Genomic DNA, 20965 nt, shown 5'->3' with positions numbered 1-20965 from the left:
AATGGTTTACATCTGACCCTCGGAAAAATAATAAAAATAAAGAGGGGACCATGGCCACATGACCCTTTAAGTCGCCTTCTACGACAGGCAGGGATTACCTGTGAATGTATTCAACCCCTCCCATCCACAGGTCAAACGTATTATACCAAACCGCATTTCATATCCGCGCCTAGGTCGCCCCTTTTAGTCAACTCATACGACAGGCAGGGGATACCGCGGGTGTATTCTGCATGTGCGTCCCCCACCTGCAGGGGGTAGTGTGTTTGGTCTGCGAGAGGTATTTTATTTCCCTCAAGTCCGCCGGCAAGCCACTCAGGAACCCCCTATCCGCCACCTGGGAGTATCACCTGTCCCCCTGCTACTCCAGCGTAGTAGGTTCGTGGACTGACTAGGATTTGAACTGCAGCTGTCCTGATAAGAAGATAGGAACAATATCACTAAGCTATCACAAGTCAACATCCTTTTTTTCTCTCTCTCTCTCTTCCTTCAGGCTAAAAAACCAGGAGAAAATACGAGCAAGATAAATGAGTACCAGTGCTAACTCAACATTGCTTATTTTAAAACGTGTGTACACAGTCTTGAAGCAAGAGACAACATATACATTCAAATGTAAATGTACTAGGCCTGATTTATATTGTTTTACTGCTTTTATTATTTGGGTCAGGATGCTAGCCTGAATGATACACACAGTTTGTACAAGGGATAGCTTCAATCATAATGAAGATTATATCCGCAGAGTAAGACGATCAACAAACGATTCCTTAAGGGGGACAACAGACCATTCAGTAATTACCTTGAGCAATACTCTGGTCGAATCGTCGACTACACCTCTAACAAATGTCAATATACAGTAACTTAATAAAAATGTTGACCACTAAACAATACAATAGCAATGATATCAGCTTTTAGATGTCAAATGGTCAAACTGTCATTCTTGAAAGGAAAGACATTGTTGCAAGCAAATTTTCTTATCAAACTGTATTTGCATATTTTCTTCACGTTTTAAAACCAAAAATACTTCGCGCTTACATGGATAGTTTCTAATCCCATCTCTAATCATTACTATCAGTGACATATCTCTAGGTGGAATAACAGACAATAGGATGGAGGGCACCAACCTTTGTATGACTCAAGCATGGGTGGAGTGAGAGGTTCAACCATTCCCCAGAGAGAGCTTGGCCAATATCGGAATCAGACGGAAGTTTTGACATCTGCTATCCCACACTGAAGCCTGGGGCTTCCAACAAAGAGATCAGAGGCTCTCCCAAAATATTAATTAGCTCCCAGGAACCTCTCAGGGGAAGAAAAGAAAACAAGACTAACCTGGTTCTTCTGATTCTGAAGAGGAGCCACTCATACTATTTATACTAGTTTCACTTTCTGACGAAGAAGAAGTAGCTTCACTTCGTGTGTCATACTCCTGTGGTTCATCAACTTCTTTCAAATCATCACTCATTGCATTTTCCTCATTGATTTGAAGATGCAGGTCTTCTGAATTGATAGCTGCTTTCCCTTCTGTAACATATGAAAAACCTAATGTAGAACAATGCACTTAACAGTTAAGCACAGACAGTGTTAAGTTGTATCAATTTAATCACTAACAAAATGAACAATTACAATGTCAAAATTATTCTGCATATGTTATCAGTAGAGCTCGGATTATATGTAATATAAAAATGAGAAATATGTACATAAATATGTAGCTAAAATTGACAAAATATGTAATAAATACAAAATATGTAAGTTAATATTTAAGCTTCATTTGATGTATTCTTGTATACAGAGAAGGGAACAAAACCAAGAGAAGTTAAAAGTGCAGATGTTATGCAAACTCTAATTTTTATCTGCGAGCACAATTAATAACTAAATAGTTTTCCAAATTTTCTGTGGTCATCGAATGTCTTCTGTCTGTTAAGATGTTCTTATATATAGAAAAAGGCCTTTTGACTTCACATGAAGTCACTGGCGTGTATTTCAAATTGCCCGACAAAGAAATATTTTATTGTAGACTTGCTCAAGCAAGGAAGGTCATTATTAAGAGAGAATAAATTTGATCTCAAACACAAATATGCTTCTTACAAAAATGTTTCTGAAGACTTTTGTATGGAGTGTAGCCCTTTATGGAAGTGAAGCTGGGCAATAACCAGAGAAGAAAGAAAAAGAAAGAAACAAAGTAAGAAAGAAAGAAAGAAAGCTCTTGACATATGACATTTAAACTGAGCATTTAAACTGAGGACTGGCGAAGGGATCACAAAGGAAGACTCACTAAATCTGAGAAAAGAATGTGACGAAGTTTGTACAAGGGAAGATTGATAGACAGCTAGACACACCCAAGACTTGCATCATCAACATAACTAAAGGGATGCGCTTATTTGACAGAATACCTTACTTTAAATTATTCAATTATTTTTAGATGTTAGAGCCGTACAGGCTTTTTGAACTATTTTTAAGTCTATAACTAAAAAACTTAAATCAATGTGAAATTATTGAAAAAAGAATTGTTTTCTTTCAAATGCGCTATATTGTTCAAAATATTTAAAATATGTAATATTTAAAAAAATATTTATTATGCCTCGAAATATGTAAAAATATGTAACTCCAAAGCCCAGGAATAATGGTCCTTTTAGTGTGATTCACCGACATTTTAGCTTTTCTAGTAGCTGCATATATGGGAACAGAATATGTAATTACATATAATCCGGGCTCTAGTTATCAGACATTCCATATTGTTTTCCGACATAAGGAATTCATAAATGCATTAATGAAATCTGCCCTGATCTGATTTTGTTCCCATTTCACAGAACTGACTTCTACCTCAAGGTAAAGCATCTGCTCCACATAAAGAGTCTCACTCCACATGTATCAATCAAAGACAACTTGCTCTAGGTTAGTGAAGGCTGAAAACTGCAAAATATATGCCAAGGATTAAGAAGTAAGATAACTTATTACAGTGAAACCTCGTTAGTGCATTCCTCATTAATACATTTTCCCGCTTAGCACGTCGTAAATTCGAAGTCCCGATTTTCATCATATTAAATCTACATAAAAATACCTCACTTATTGCGTCACGAACTTTTGCTGTTACAGCTTAGTAGGATCACTTTCTCCCTAGTCCTGAAAATTTGGTTCTAGTAGAACAGATAACACATAACAGTCACCGTAATGTAACAAATACCACGAGGTTTTGTAGTAACAGTCAAAGGGATGCACCATCATTCAAATATTGCGAAAGAAACAAACACCTCAAGATTTTGGATTGACGTCCCTTTTGACTGAAACCTCGTAAATAAAAACTACTACCAAAGGAAAATCTGATCGTCAAAACAAGACTATGATATAGATGTTGATTCCCATAGGGAATCTGAAATATTTGTCCTGAATGAGCAAATTTATAATACCAATATAAATGGTCCGTTATTGGACATTATAAATTTTCCAGCTAGCTCATTCTTGGTTGCCAGCGTTTCGCCCTCGTGTGCTAGGGTGGGCTCATCAGTTGGTACCTAGCACACCTACCAATACGCTGGCTAGTGCATACCGTGGAGGCCACTGCGTAGGCTAACTGGAGCCACCGGCAGTGCCAATGCACTAAGAGACTTTGTCTCACTGCCGGTGGCTCCAGTTAGCCTACGCAGTGGCCTCCACGGTATGCACTAGCCAGCGTATTGGTAGGTGTGCTAGGTACCAACTGATGAGCCCACCCTAGCACACGAGGGCGAAACGCTGGCAACCAAGAATGAGCTAGCTGGAAAATTTATAATGTCCAATAACGGACCATTTATATTGGTATTATAAATTTGCTCATTCAGGACAAATATTTCAGATTCCCTATGGGAATCAACATCTATATCATCTGATGGCCAAGCCAGCATCAATTTTTAGTGATGAGACAAAGTCTCGTAGTGCATTGGCACTGCCGGTGGCTCCAGTTAGCCTACGCAGTGGCCTCCACGGTATGCACTAGCCAGCGTATTGGTAGGTGTGCTAGGTACCAACTGATGAGCCCACCCTAGCACACGAGAGCGAAACGCTGGCAACCAAGAATGAGTTAGCTGGAAAATTCATAATGTCCAATAACGGACCATTTATATTGGTATTATAAATTTGCTCATTCAGGACAAATATTTCAGATTCCCTATGGGAATCAACATCTATATAATCTGATGGCCAAGCAGGCATCAATTTTTAGTGATGAGACGAAGTCTCTTAGTGCATTGGCACTGCCGGTGGCTCCAGTTAGCCTACGCAGTGGCCTCCACGGTATGCACTAGCCAGCGTATTGGTAGGTGTGCTAGGTACCAACTGATGAGCCCACCCTAGCACACGAGGGCGAAACGCTGGCAACCAAGAATGAGCTAGCTGGAAAATTTATAATGTCCAATAACGGACCATTATATTGGTATTATAAATTTGCTCATTCAGGACAAATATTTCAGATTCCCTATGGGAATCAACATCTATATCATCTGATGGCCAAGCAAGCATCAATTTTTAGTGATGAGACAAAGTCTCTTAGTGCATTGGCACTGCCGGTGGCTCCAGTTAGCCTACGCAGTGGCCTCCACGGTATGCACTAGCCAGCGTATTGGTAGGTGTGCTAGGTACCAACTGATGAGCCCACCCTAGCACACGAGGGCGAAACGCTGGCAACCAAGAATGAGCTAGCTGGAAAATTTATAATGTCCAATAACGGACCATTTATATTGGTATTATAAATTTGCTCATTCAGGACAAATATTTCAGATTCCCTATGGGAATCAACATCTATATCATCTGATGGCCAAGCAGGCATCAATTTTTAGTGATGAGACAAAGTCTCTTAGTGCATTGGCACTGCCGGTGGCTCCAGTTAGCCTACGCAGTGGCCTCCACGGTATGCACTAGCCAGCGTATTGGTAGGTGTGCTAGGTACCAACTGATGAGCCCACCCTAGCACACGAGGGCGAAACGCTGGCAACCAAGAATGAACTAGCTGGAAAATTTATAATTCCAATAACGGACCATTTATATTGGTATTATAAATTTGCTCATTCAGGACAAATATTTCAGATTCCCTATGGGAATCAACATCTATATCATCTGATGGCCAAGCAGGCATCAATTTTTAGTGATGAGACAAAGTCTCTTAGTGCATTGGCACTGCCGGTGGCTCCAGTTAGCCTACGCAGTGGCCTCCACGGTATGCACTAGCCAGCGTATTGGTAGGTGTGCTAGGTACCAACTGATGAGCCCACCCTAGCACACGAGGGCGAAACACTGGCAACCAAGAATGAGCTAGCTGGAAAATTTATAATGTCCAATAACGGACCATTTATATTGGTATTATAAAACAAGACTAGTTCGATGAAACTAACTCAGCATTTTACTGTTCAAAACTAATAAATTACAGTAGCAAGCCTCAAAATTAATACCTGAAGAAGATTTTAATCTTCAGACACCAATAAGTTTTAACAAAAATTACGACTCAAATTTTAATATGGAAGTCAAATTACAATTGTTTTTAATAAACTAGAACTTTGGAAAAACAATTTTAGCCGAATTTTCAACATTTTGAAGATACTGTGTATTGGACGTCAATGTCTTTAGAATTAACGGATATTCCAATTTTAGTGTAGTCATTCATATTGTTAAACTATTAATGTGTTCACAAATTCCTATGTTTATGTATTTTATTACTTAATTTTAGAATTATAATTAAGCACATAATTAATAAAACATGACAGGTCTTAACCTTGAGATGATTATTACATAGGCTGAGGATGCTTGAAATCAAGCGAAACATGGCCCTATAACATAGTGTTGTAGCATTATGATTTTCTAACATAAAACCAATTGTATTGAAAAGGTGGAATAAAAAAAATCACAATATTGTAAGCATATTGATTTGACTTGGTCAAAATTTTTCAAAATGGTGGCCAAAGATATTCCGTTCTGGTGCAGTCGCACATGGCCGAATATAGCCTCCAGTTAATTGTCTCAGAGTGTGACCAGAAAATGATGTTTTATAACATACTGCTCCGAAATAAACAGTTTCTATTGACATTTGTTTTAGAAAGTGTGTGATCTGCAATAATACTTCGATGTTTTTACTGGCCCTGCACATATGTTTTCATATTTGTTGTTTGGTGTTTTTCACATCGTTCAATGCACTTGTTCCTTTATAAACCCCAGCAGAAGAGGTTTTCATAATTGTTCACTCGTGTTCTTCACACCTTTTAATCCTTTCCTCTCATCTTGAGAAACGGTAGATATAGTCTTCACTGTACCCGCGGATACACTACGTAAAATGCCTTCATGTCGGAAAAAATCGTATCTGATGTTTCCATATCCCTGTTGGATAGTTTTTATTCATATACAGTGAAACCTCGAAATGCGAGTAACTTGGTCTACGAGCGTTTTGCAAGACGAGCAAACATTTTAAATAAATTGTAACTTGATAAGCTAGTGAGGTTCCACAATAAGAGCATCAAGTGTGCCTACTTTTTCCCCTCTCCTGTGCCTTTGTTAAATGGATGAATGTGGTCTTTGGTCCCGTAGTGAAGAAATACCTTTCAGAAAATAATCTGCCGCTCGAAGTCTTGCTGGTTATTGACAATGCTCCTGCTCATCCTCCAGGTCTTGAGGCAGACTTACTGGAGGAATTCAAGTTCGTTAAGGGTAAGTTCCTTCCTCTCAAAACTATTCGAGCCTATGGATCAGCAAGTCATTTCAAACTTCAAGAAGCTATACACCAAAGCACTATTTCAGCGATGCTTTGAAGTGACCGAAGGAAGAAACCTTACTCTCCATGAGTTTGGGAGAAATAATTTCCCCATCGTGAACTGCCTGAAGATCGATAAAGCCAGGAATGGAGTCACCAACAGAACTCTCACTTCCGCTTGGGGAAAGCTGTGGCCTGTCTGTGTTCTTGGACGTGACTTTGAGGGGATTGTTGGTGACAAAGAGCCGCCGATTGTTGATGAAATTGTGTCCTTAGGGAAGACTATGGGGCTGGAGGTGAAAGACGTGGACATTCAAGAGCTGGTGGAAGAACATAGCCAGGAACTGACCACCAACGAACTGATGGACCTGCATCGCGAACAACAGGAGTAGTTTATGGAGGAGATATCGTCCGGGGAAAGGGAGGAGGAAAAGTCAATGGAATCTCTCACTTCAACTGAGATTAAGGTGAAGTACAAAATGTGGGTTACGGTGCAAAATTTTGTAGAGAAACACCGCCCGAATAAGGCTGTAGCAGTGCGAGTGATGAATCAGTTCAATGACAATGCAAAAGCAACAGCCATTGGACAGGTTCCTCCTACAAGTTGCACGAAAAGAAAAATTCCAGTGAGCCAACAGATAGCAGTGATTCCGTTCGTGAAATTCGTGCTACACAGTAACTCTTCGCATGTCATCTCTCGTCACCCTCACACCCACAATGATTCTATGGTAAGGTAAAGTGCACTTTAATTTTTTTTACGTTACGGTATATTTTGTTTTAGAAATGGTATGCGAATAAATATTTTTTGTTCTGGACGAATCATCCGCGTTTCAATTGTTTCTTATGGGGAAACTTGCTTTGATATACGAGTGCTTTGGATTACAAGCATGTTGCCGGAACGAATTATGTTCGCAATCTAAGGTTCCACTGTATTCAGTAGTATGTTTTCTCGCTTAACACGTTCATTTTTGTTGTCCCCTGCAGAACCGTCTTAATGAGGTTTTACTGTATTTTAACCATTATACAAATAATAAAATACTGACCAAAGGATTTTTTTTTCCCTTAAAATACTTGTTCGTGGCGTCGACCTCTGTAGATCTTTTGCCATAAAAGATATTTCTTTCACCATTGTTTTCATAGTCTTGAGAACTGGACCTAACTAAGAAGGGACTATCTCCCAATTAAAGCTCATGAATAGTTCATTTCTGGAGACAATCACATAAACCCAAAAGATGTTACAAAGTATTAAACAGCACAATTTCCACCTTCATAACTCAATTTATTAGATTTCATTTAACCGTTTGGTTCTTTCTTTCTTTCTTTCTTTCTTTCTTAGTACATTCACCGTTGAGGGTTGGTTTTCCCCCCACCTCAGACTCAGCAAGGGATTCCATCCCTACTGCCTTAATGGGAAGATTGGAAGAGATAGGCAAGGAAGAGGAGAGGAATTGGCCATATCCCTAGTTAGGTACCATCCCAGCATTTGCCTAGAGGAGTGGGGGAAACCATGGAAACCATCGAGAATGGCTGAGGTGGGAATCGAAACCCCGTCTACTCATCTGACCATCCGAGGCCGAGTGGATCCCATTCCAGCCCACATACCACTTTTCAAATTTCGTGGCAGAGCCAGGAATCAAACCCAGGCCTCAGGGGATGGCAGCTAATCACACTAAACAATACACTACAGAGGCGGCCTTTCGGGACTGCTGAATTTAAATAGCTTTACAATGAAAGAAGGCAGATTTTACAGGAACAAACTTTGCCTGATAAAAAGTGAATATACAACTAATGAAATTGATTTCAAAAGTTTGGTTGCTACATCTGTCTGTCATTCTTTAAATGAAATAATAATAATAATAATAATAATAATAATAATAATAATAATAATAATAATAATAATAATAATAATTATAATACTTTTTCATCCCACCAACCACTTTTACAGATTTCGGAGACACAGAGGTGCCGGAATTTTGCCCCATGGGAGTTTTTAACTTGCCGGTAAATCCAACGACATGAGGCTGATGTATTTGAGCACCTTCAAATACCACTGGACGGAGCCAGGATCAAACCTCCCAATTTGGGCTCAGAAAACCATCTGCCAATCAGCCTCGCTAACTGAACTAGTCTGAGAGAGCATGAAATATCGCACCTTGGAAAGAAGAGGACCACAGGTGCAAAATGATACTTTGAGATAATTGCAATGTAAGATTGAAAAAGGTCTAGTAAATTCAGTTTAATATATTTTGATATATATTTGCTGTATTTTATATGTTTTTCATTCGTTGCAATTTTATCAGAAGTATCATTTTTGCATTTATGGCCCTCTTCTTCCCAAGGTGTGATTATATATATATATCTGCTGTCATTTCTTGATGGATACAGTACTTTTGCATCCATCTCTTGGCACAGGCAAGAGTAAAGTGAAGCTTCCACCGAAGTCCCAGTCAACATCCATGGCTGTGACAATATGGAAGTTGCTGGGGTATGGGTAGTGCTGAGTAATGACATTCAGAGCATGACTAGTGCATCTGAGTGTTATGAAAGGTGCTGCTCAGAGGGTCAGTCGTGCTGCAATAGTACTTTCTGACCTAGTGAGGAAAGCAATGGCAAACTACCTCACTCCTCATCTTGCCTAGTACGCCTCATTTTTGTGCTGCCATTGGTTTTTGGGGTTTCCTTATAACTGCATAACCTTTGGTGGTGCTATTTGAGGATCCAACCAGCCTCTGGGCTGATGACCTAACAGATATATATAATTAAAATCAAGCAAGCTTGTAATTTTACATGATGGTTCATATCATCACAGCTAAAGGACCTCCAGTTTTACATGGTATCCTAACCAAAGGATGTGACTTTTCATTTTTTAAATCCAACTTGCACTGACTGGTAATTGAACCACAGTCGCCTTTGTGAGAAGCTAGTGACGGAGTCGCAAGGATATCATACTGTATTCTTAAATAAGAGAAAGAAAGAAAAAAAACTACTGTGGGTTCCCGGTATCACGCCCTAGTTCATTAATGATGGACAATGGCTGAATGGCCTGGTATGTGGTCCTGAAAGTCAGGATACCATTTGTAAAGGAAGAGAAGTGGACATCTCAGTCATATTCCGAGCTCCTTGTGCTAAGGCAGCTAGGACTGTCCAATTCACCAGTGGTCCCTAAATTGTTAAAAGCAGAAATTCTTACTGGGACTAGGTGCAAGTAAGGCTAGCAAGCCACTTCAGAGAAATTACTACCAAGCACTCTCAGAATGTTTAAAGGAAACATCGGACCTACAGGAATAAAGCAGTACGGCCTCCATTTAACAGATCAGGGACGCCTTGGAAACAACTTTGCGAACGTAAATAAACAGATGGGACGCTATCAATATTAATGGGTCCTTAAGGGGGGAGGAAGGAAGGAAGGAAGGAAGGAAGGAAGGAAGGAGGGAAGGAAGGAAGGAAGGAAGGAGGGAAGTAAAAGAAGGAAGAGCTAGCAGATTCAGCAAAGAGGATGCATCTGGATGTGTTACATTTTAATAACGCTGAAGTACGGTGAGGTGGTGAGGGAGAGGTAGGTTATAAGGTGTTCTGGTGTAAAAGGGGGAAGGGCAAAGCGTGGAGATGGGCTGTTCGTCGGAAAAACTTAAAAGCAATGAAGTTTCTGTTAGGCACATGCATGAACAAATGACGTGGATAAATTTAGTGTTTGCAAGAATTAGGGGAAGAATCATCTTAGGGTATACACTATACGAGGGAGCAAATGAGGATGAAGCAGACAAGTTTTATGAAGCACCAAGTGAGTGTCAACAGCAAGGATGCCATAGTGTTAACGGGCAATTTCCTTGCGAGAATTGGAAAGAGAACTGAAGGATATGAGAAAGTGATTTGTAAATGTGTGGAAGATATAGAAGCTAATAGAAATGGGAGATTTTTTTTTTTTTTTTTTACTTATATGCCAGTAGAGGATTACAAGTTGTAAATTCACTTTTTAACTGTAAGGCTATTCAACAATACATATTCAAGGGTAGCTGCACCAGATGCATAATAGACTGTATCATAACAGACCCTCTGAATTCACAGTATCTATTAGGTAAGTCAAGATATTCTGGAGATTCTTCAATGATACAGTCCACTATCTGATCTGCAGTGAACTAAGTATCAAGAGCTAAGCTAAAGAAATATGAAGTTTATCTTCAGATGGTTATTGTAGAAAATCTCCAGGATAATGAAATTAGAAATATATGAGTAAGATTAGGGAAAGTTTTGAAAGCATGCACAGTGAGCATGTTCAGGACATAGAAAACGAAAAACTGGTATGCACAGGTGGTGCAGTACAAACAGCAAAGGAACACTTAGGAATAACTGTGTGTAAAGCTGGAAAAAATTTAACTTCTTGGTGGAATGAAGAACTCAGGCCATCTTTTAAGCATAAAAAAGAAGGTGTCATGCCTAGCCCAACTCTATTACACATAGTTAAATTAATCTGGTGAGTCACATTGTAACAACACCTACTCTTAGATACAGAATTGCCCACTTCTCAACATATGAATGAACACTTCTTTACCATATTACTATACACATAACTGATATTTCCTTAATTAACTTACTCTTAAATATCTTGGGCATCAGCCACTACTATTAGTGACAGTTTCAGTACCTGATTTATCAGAATCCTCATCACCCTCAGCTTATGGATTTTGATATTCAACGTGCTCCATGGTAACTTAATTTGCAACCATCTAGAAGTGCTTTTGTACAACAAAATATTCCATAACTATATTACATTATCAATTAGTTCACTTCCATGGACTTCTTTTTTTTTTTTTTTTTTTTTTTCTAGGGGCTTTACGTCGCACCGACACAGATAGGTCTTATGGCGACGATGGGATAGGAAACGGCTAGGAGTTGGAAGGAAGCGGCCGTGGCCTTAATTAAGGTACAGCCCCAGCATTTGCCTGGTGTGAAAATGGGAAACCACGGAAAACCATCTTCAGGGCTGCCGATAGTGGGATTCGAACCTACTATCTCCCGGATACAAGCTCACAGCCGCGCGCCTCTACGCGCACGGCCAACTCGCCCGGTCCATGGACTTCTAAATACACAAATAACAATACGTTTAGTACAAACCATGTGTACGAAAATAACTTGCACACTTTAGTTCCTGCAATTGCTGGCAAGTATTGCGTAATTGCTCACCGAGGACACAATGTGTACTGGATCAACAACCAAGTTTCGAACTGAGGTAGTAAGGGCCCCACTGTTATGTTACGATAAAATACTATGCTACCAAATTTTTCCTATCACGATGGCAATGAAATAACAACTGTCAACTTAAGTTGCCAAGAAGCACTAATGGGTTAAGATTATCAAATTTTTTAGCACTATTTTTATAGCTATATGCCACAGTCTTAGGATACGAGGGTACAAATTTTTAGAACAGTTGCTTAAAACAATGTAGGCATGTCTTTTTTTTTTACTGTAGTTGAATTTGTTCTGCCTTTGTTCTTAAAAATATATTGTTTTTCACACTGTTCCTCTTAAGACTATATTTTTAATACAGGTCCCAGGATTTATTTTTCACATGATCGATGATAAAAGTTCAAAATTTAGTATTTGCACTTTGTACAGTTAGGGTTGCTATACATCCTGGATTTTCTGGGGCAGTACTAAATTACAGTAATCTGTTCTGGCAAGACATAAAAATGCCCTGAATTTCACCAAAATTGAAAACCAATGCCTTTTCATTTTTGCTTCATGTAGCAGGACGTTAAATAATGACCAATCATTTGTGCACGTCTGTTGTATGAATGGCTGTATGTCAAAATTTTCTCAGCTGGGAATGATAATTTGACAATCTTAAGATAGGAGGGTACACATTTTCAGAACAGTTGCTTACAACAATGTATGCATGTAAGCTTTTTCTGACTGTAGTTGAATTTGTTCTGTCTCCCCAGGACTGTTTTGGCTGAAAGTGGTTTTTTTTTCTCTTGTGAATTCAATTAGGAGCGACAAAAGGAATAAGCAAGACAATGGCACAAGTAAAATGGTGTAACACTTAAAATTCATTTTTCAACGTTATTGTGTGTGCTATTTTGCCACAAGGTTCTAAGGGACAAAAAGTACATTATGAGATCCATAGTTCTAGCAAGTAATTCTATTGCAGAAACCAAAGTGGCAAAGGAAAATCCAGCCTCTCTTCACTCTAACCAACATAATGTGTTTCCTAGCAATATGTTCTACAATTATTATTATTATTATTATTATTATTATTATTATTATTATTATTATTATTATTATTATTATTATTATTATTGTTATTATTTGAACACTGAAGAAAAAAGTTATTTATATTATGTCGGACACCATATACACACCAGTTCCATTTACAGTAAGCAGCAGCCAGCTGTGCACTTCCCCATCCCATTCCTCCTGTATAATACTTCAGTGTAAAACATTTGCCAAGCTAAGCGGCACTGGCCTGTGTCCAGGGACTTACTGACACGCATGTCAATGTTATCAGAAAGGCACGCATTCGACACAGTCCCCGCACCGATCACCCCTCTCCCACCGCTGCGCTTCCAATGCAAAGTGCACAGCCAACGGCTGACATCTGTACACGTTTTTCACATTTTTGTTCTTAAAAATATATGTTTTTCACACTGTTCCCCTTAAGACTATATTTTTAATACAGGTCCCAGATTTTGACCATTTTAATATAATAGTCCTATGTATTGTGTAAAATTCTTCCATATTTTTTGACAGCCCAGGCTCTGTCTTTGACTGAGAAGTGATAGTATTGTCTTCACTTTCTTTTTTTTTCTTTTTTTTTTTGACTGGCTTTGCGTCGAACCCACACAGATAGGTCTTATGGCGACAATGGCATGGGAGAGGCCTAGGCGTTAGAAGGAAACAGCCGTGGCCTTAAGGTACAGCCCCAGCATTTGCCTGATGAGAAAATGGGAAACCACGGAAAACCAACCTCAGGGCTGCCGACAGTAGGATTCGAACCCACTATTTCCTGGATGCAAGCTCACAGCCGCGTGCCTCTAATCGCACGGCAAACTCGCCCGGTGCCTTCACTTTCTATCGCGCTGTCTCCTGCATTATCATGCATAACAGAGAGGCACTTGCAATAGTTTCAGTTGGCATGTGTTGTGTTCGTTTAGTTCATTCAGTGTCTTAGTAACAAAGTTTACAAAGAGCATTTTTATTTACTGTATAGACAAAAAGGAAATTTGACAAATGAACAATCGTGAAACTGACATTTGTTTAAGAAGTGGACCGCAATCCTTACATGAAGCATGTGGATACTCTGCTGGGTCAGTTTCCCGAGCTGGAAAGCACATTGAGGTGATTAAATAAGCCAGTGCATCTAATATCCTGCTTGATGGAACCAGGGTTCAAGCTTATGCAGTTCATTTAACAATAGTAGGTGGGATTCTCAACCTTTCAATGATTGGATTGAGAGATTTATGAACAAGCATTATTTAGCGTATAGATTTATTAGCGTGAACCCAAAAACCTTAGAAACATGGAGAGGGACTACCCCACAATCACTTATTATTACAGGTTACGAATTTCACTCCATACTGACACCTAAACTCTTACAAAAAAAAAAATTACTTTAATAACAATTCTCCTATTCAATACATATTACCATCTATTACGAATTAATTAATTTACCCTAATATGTTTCAGCTCATTTTGAGCCATCTTTAGTGGGTTATTAATAAAATTACAAAGACATATTGCTAAATTTGTACACACTTAAAATACCATAATTAAATGCAATACAAGTTTCTAAAACAGACTACTTTTATGTTGTCGTGGTTGATGTAGTTGTTGAAACATATAAATGTAGTGAGGTTATCGGGCCTCTTGTCTATGAATTCTAAAACATCTTAGTGTCTAATATAAACATGGAATGTTCATCTTCAAAATGTGAACGGTTGGCATGTTGACTACATGTGCTGGTAGGAATAGGGCATAATATTGTGACAGAATATCAATATTGTACTAGTTTGTTGACTCGAATGAGCGAAGCCATAACCTGTTTGTCTTTTTGACTTTCATATGGTCTGTAATGGAAAGAAAGAAATAAATAAATGTATGCATTGGATAAGTATGTGAGGTCCATAAACCAGATAATTAATTATAGATGTATGACTTACTTGTTTCTTTGCTGCCCTTGTTTGTCTGGAAGTCTTGCTCTCATTGGACGTGTTTCCAACTAGCGAAGTGACACTGGTGTGATTACTGGGGGAGCGGTGTTGAGGGGAGGAGCGGAGCATGTTGGGGAAGAGAGGGGAGTTAGTATTGTCTTTTAGTATGTTGGAGGCAGGGCTTATTCTTATTACGGAGTTGTTTACATATGAATGGGGTGAAGGTTTCAAGTAGTATGTTCTTTCTGTAGTTAATTTTGTTTACGTTGGTAGACGGGTTCCTGTATTGGTCAGTACTGATGTAAATGTTGTCTAAAATATCAAGTAAGGGGCCTTTCTGTCCATATTGTAGAATCTTCAGACTTTGATCGATTGTCATATATTCATGATTGGAATCTTTGTGGTGTTCACTCATAGCTGAAAAGTGATTATGTTTTGGTGCATTATGATGTTCCATATATTTTATTATAAAACTTTGGCCCATTTGTCCCACATAGGAAGAATCACATGAATAGCATTCCAATTTGTAAACATCTGAATTAGTGTATTTATTATTGTTATTGGAGGTATGGGAATTGAAAATTAATCTGGAATTGGTGTGGGGTGGTAGTGTAGGCTATTTTCACCTTAGTATTTTAAAAACATTGGTGATTTGATGTATGAATACCTGCCGGCAAAAACATAACACTCACTTTTCTAGAATGCTGGGTTTCCGTGCATAATCAATGTATACAGTCAGGGTGAGGCATGTAGGAAGTTATGTTGGCAAACATGTACGTTAACCACCTATTTTCTTTTGTTTAAATTCTGTCACGGGTCGTGCGGGTGCAGAAATGTATCAATGGAGGAGGAACGTCGTGTCACGAAGTCCTAGTGTGTGCAACGATATCAATAGGGGACGAAAACACAAAATTAAATATGGTAAATGGAAGAGGAATGAAAAGAAATACAAGCGGAATTCGGGACAATCATACTTGGCTCACAATAACAAATCAGTGCCTGGGAAAATCCCTGCTGAACAGGTGGGTGCAAAAACGTTGTAAGCCAATGGAAGAAAGTCAACGTGTTTAATGGGAGATTCATAAGTCTTATACTTTAATGCATAATCAGAGCTTTTATTATCGACTGTATTATATAGATGTATAATGTATTATATGTATTATATATACCGTATATGCATATAAATATGTCTTGCTCTCTTTACAGATGGCTAGCTGTATATGTAAATACCAACGTACAACACTGAGTTTGGAGGACAACAGAATGCTGTTTGAAGAATTCTACAATTTAGACTACAATGCACAAACACGACATTTAGCTTCGTCATGCATTGAAACTGCACATTTTTTTTTTTTTTTGCTAGTTGCTTCACGTCGCACTGACTCAGATAGGTCTTATGGCGACGAAATTGCAGATATCAAACGCAGGGAGACCAATGAGGCCATTTCGCGCAGGCACTGCACATTTAAGTACTTTTTAAGAAAAAAATGCAGAACAAATTCAGGTATGCCAAAAAACCTTATGCATGATATATAGAATTACTGCTAGACGTCTGCAAATGTTCCAAGAGAAGATAAAATGTGGCATTCCCTTTAAAGACAAAAGAGGTACGCATAAGAATCGTCCAAACAAACTTCAGAACAATGTGAAACATTTGGTAAGAAAAAACATTGAGAAGCTACCAAGACAAGAAAGCCACTATGCGAGTCATAAGAATGAAAAGCTCTGCCTGAGTTCCAATTTGAATGTTACTAAGCTTTACAAACTCTTTAAAGAAGAGAATCCTACAGTACAATGCAGTGAAAGAGCGTACAGAGATATTTTCAGGGGAGAATATAATTTACGCTTTGGAGTACCACATTCAGACTCGTGTGGGTATTGTGATAGACAGTTCCTTCAGACTTAACGGTGAAAATGAAACCGAAAGAAAGAAAATAGAAGAAGAGAGTAAACTGCACCAGCTTATTAAATGCTGCAGAAGGATGCTGAAAAGGCTACAACGAACAAAACCTACATTGTCATATGCACAGACCTCCAGCACGTACTGTACTGTCCTACCCTTAACCATTCTGCAGTATTCTATCAACGTCAACTTACAATCAAGCAATACATAATGTTGGAGACAACAAGGTATGGATGTGTCTATGGCCTGAAAATGTAGCCAGACATGGATCAGCATAAATAACCTCTTGCCTAATGAAGTATATAACCTCTGAATTTTCAGTACTAAAATCGAGTGAAGAAGGAACTTGAGTGGTGTTGTCAGATCGATGTACACGGCAGAATAATAACTGGAAAACTATTGTTTTGTATTGGTATCCGCTGAACTCGAAGTACTTCACATCTGTGGAGCAAAAATTTATAATCACAGACCACAGCTTTCTGCCTTGTGATCGAGATTTTGCAGTATTCGAGAGAAACAAGAAGAAGCACCTTGTGTATGAACCGTTTGAATGGGTTCAGGTAATAGCAACTGTAAGATCAAGCAACTTGTTTTTGGTTTGCTACATGCAGCAAGACGATTTCATTGATCCGAGCGCTATTGAAAAACAAATCTGCAAAGATCCAAATTGCAAAATAACGGACTACGTTTGGATGAAGATATCCTCACACTCTCCAACAGTACTTCAATGTCGCAAGAGCCGTAACTACCTACAACCTTGGTACTACGCAAACTTAGCGTTACTTTCTAGAGGTAAAAACCAACACCTCAGTTCCGCCTGTTATAATAAGCTTGGATAGACTACCCAGTCCGGTTCCATGGCTAATTGTTAGTGTGCTGGCCTTTGGCCACAGGAGTCCTGGGTTCGATTCCCGGCGGGGTAAGGAATTTCAACCATAATTGGTTAATTTCGCTGACACGGGGGGTGGGTGTATGTGTCGTCGTCATCATTTCATCGCCACGACGCGCAGGTCGCCTATGGGTGTCAAATCAAAAGACCTGCATCTGGCGAGCCAAACTTGTCCTCGGACACTCCCGGCATTAAAAGCCATACGCCATTTCATTTTTTTCACAGACTACCCAGACTGTATAAAGACCCATTGCCTGTATCTGTGGAAAAGAAAGCTAATCTGCTAGATGTGTGTCGATACATTCCTGAAAAGTATCAAGGTTTTTATGAAAACCTAAAGACGAAGTGAAGTGACAATGTAATATTTATTCATCATTGCAAAACATTCTCGCAACAATATTGCTGATGTTCAGTAAATTCTGTTAAACAATGGGAAGCTCTAACAATGGGTAATGCAAATTAGACGTGTGGTTTCTGTTTCAGTATTTTTATACAGAATAAAAGCAATAAATGATATTAAAAGCTATAAATATTTTCAGTAGTATAAACGTTGTAACCCCCAAAGATATGCTACTTCCGTTAGAGTTACAACCTTTTTGCACGGACGTCCAATGACCGTCTCTTATATCTTGATTTTAAAGTTGCACATTGTCAAAATGATTATGCATTAACAACTAGTGAACTCATTTAAACTAATTGTCGATGGCAGAATAAGCATTCACAAACAATTAGCTTGTTTGTTTTTCTTCTCTCCTAAGAAATTTGCATTTTGAGGGTTACAACGTTTTTGCCGGCAGGTATTCATAAGTTCTCCTTTAGTGTGGAATCCTTTGTTAGTGTAGTTTTAGGTTTGTTCTTATGTTTGTTGATGATTCTATATATAAAGGCTTCGTTCAATCCATTATTTTCTGCTATGGTGTAGATGGTATTTATTTCATTCTTAAGTCATTCCGAGATAATGCCATTTTTATTGCACTATCTATCATGCTGATATACGCTGCTTTTTTATGAGCACCTGGCTGTAAAGAAGTTTGTTGGATAGTATTTATTGTGTGGGTTGGTTTCCTGTATATATTGAAGGATAATGTATTGTTGTAGCTATGTGTAAGGCTTATATCGAGAAAATTAAGGGAATTATTTTCTAATTTTGGTAAATTTTACATGTAGATCAATATTATTAAGTGGGAGCCTCCGTGGCTCAAATCCCGGTCACTCCGTGTGAGATTTGTGCTGGACAAAGCAGAGGCGGGACAGGTTTTTCTCAGGATACAACGGTTTTCCCTGTCATATTTCATTCCAGCAACACTCTCGAATATTATTCCATTTCATCTTTCATTCATTAATGATTGCCCCAGAGGAGAGCAACAGGCTTTGGCAGCTGGCACAATGCCTACCCTCACCCTTAGATGGGGGCTTCATTCCATCCCTGACCCGGTCGAATGACTGGAAATAGGCTGTGGATTTTCATTTCATCAATATTATTAAGTTCTTCGAGTACTGCTTCACTGTTAGTTGTGTGTAGATCTAGGATAAAGAAGGTATCAACATAATACATCCAGAATTTTATACCACTGATTTTTCCAATGATGTAAGAATACTGTAAATGATCTATATATCAGTTAGGATCCCCGAGGCCGGTGAACCCATTGGAAGACCTGATGTGATTGTACTGCTTGTAAATAATAAATATTATCTATATACATGCCTAATTTCACTAATTAACTAACAATGTTAAACGTTAATTCTATTACACTTTAAGGCTCTTCTTTCTGAATTTTGTTTGATCACACTATCATCATCATTTTACAGTTCCAGTTTCCCAGGTACTGTTGGTGAGCCTCTTCCATTCTGTCTTATTGAGATACATTCTGCTGTTAATGGCGTCCTCCAGTGTCCTTCCCCGATCTGCGATGTCCAACTTCAAAATATCCATCCAGTGGGTTCCTGGTCTTCCCACCACATGTCTCTCCAAGTTAACATATGCTGTCCTTGTTGGCTCAATCCTCATTACAAGTCCAAATCACCTCAGTCTGGACATGCTGACCCGATCCAACAATAATGTAACAATCCTAGCTTCCTTCCTAGCCACATCATTCCTTAACTTGTCCAGTTTGGTTTTTTGAATTGTGGACCTAAGGAACTTCATCTCAGATGCCTGCAACCTTGATACGTCTTTCTTAGTGAGGGTGCATGTTTCAATACCATAGGTTAAGATTGGTATGAAGTACTAAATGAACATCACCAGCTTTGATTTTGTTGGTACTCTGGGATCCCAGAAGAGTGTTCATACTTGCTGGTAAGAGTGAGAGCACTTCTGCACTCTATTTGCTACCTCCTTTGTGGCTAGTGTATCTCGAGATATTACACTGCCGAGGTAAGTAAAGCTTTTCATACTTTCTAGTGAATGGTTTCCTAGCATGATGTTTGCTGGTCATCCCTCTCCGTTTATTGCCATCACTACTGTTTTGAGTTTGCTTATCTTGAGATTGATTCCTGGAACTTAACCTTCCATTCATTGAGTTTCGACTTTATTTCTTCCTCACAGTTTCTCCCCAGATCATGACATCATCAGCGAAGGCCATTGCATTTAGTTCACCAGAGGTTTCCTTGATGTACTTCATTATGTCATCCATGGTGGTGATAAACAGCAATAGGGATAATGCACTGCCTTGCTGGACTCGACTTTCGGTCTTGAACCAGGATGAATGTATGTCACCCAATCGCAGACAGCTAATACAGTTCTCATACAGCATCTGAACTTTCCTCACCAATCCCTCTGGCACATTCCTTTTTCTCAGGCATTCCCATATCTTCTCCCTGACAATGCTGTCATATGCCTTCTCAATGTCAAGGCAAACGATGAACAGATCTACAGCTGGTTCTTTTGTTCTCTGATCTGCTTCTGTCCTGTTTAATAAGTGATCAAAATGATTCCTCAGAACTTCTCTGATGTCCTCTTCTTTCCTGGCCAGGTTTCCATTAGGATCCTCAATTGCATTGATGGTTTCAACTGAATTCCTTTTGTTTTTGATCACTCTGAACAATAATTTCATATTGCCTCTGCTGTCTTCCTTAAGTTTTTGAGTAAATTTCTCCCAGCACTTTATCTTCTCCTCTTCCACTACTCTTAACTCTCAATTTCTTGTCCTGGTAAACTTGCTCGAGGTCTCTGATCTTCCCCTCGTCACTTACCAGTTCTGGCTTGGATTTCTCTATCTCGTTCTTTTTGTGCTATGTTCCTTCCCTTTTTTGAGGATCTTACTATTTCATTCCACCAGAGTGTTTCTTTTTTCCTTATTCTTGCACTTGTCTTCCCGCAAAGCTCT

At 38.9% G+C, this 20965-nt stretch overlaps 1 protein-coding gene across 4 annotated transcripts in view; it reads right to left on the bottom strand.

The window, feature by feature from the left end:
- LOC136864111 (YTH domain-containing protein 1) overlaps window positions 1-20965 on the bottom strand; it is a 541394-nt gene that overhangs the window by 327136 nt on the left and 193293 nt on the right. For all 4 annotated transcript variants that reach the window (XR_010859272.2, XR_010859271.2, XM_067140687.2 and 1 more), the window contains one exon: window positions 1324-1515. Coding sequence is in view for 2 of the 4 variants with exons in the window: in XM_067140687.2 (XP_066996788.2) it covers window positions 1324-1515 (192 nt within the window). In the remaining 2 variants the exon portion in view is untranslated. The remainder of the gene's footprint in view (window positions 1-1323; window positions 1516-20965) is intronic.

Source organism: Anabrus simplex, chromosome 2 (genome assembly GCF_040414725.1).
Source record: "Anabrus simplex isolate iqAnaSimp1 chromosome 2, ASM4041472v1, whole genome shotgun sequence".
In the NCBI taxonomy this organism is placed as follows: domain Eukaryota; kingdom Metazoa; phylum Arthropoda; class Insecta; order Orthoptera; family Tettigoniidae; genus Anabrus; species Anabrus simplex.
The sequence above is the reverse complement of the archived record's forward strand: the minus strand, read 5'-3'. Positions and strand labels throughout refer to the sequence as shown.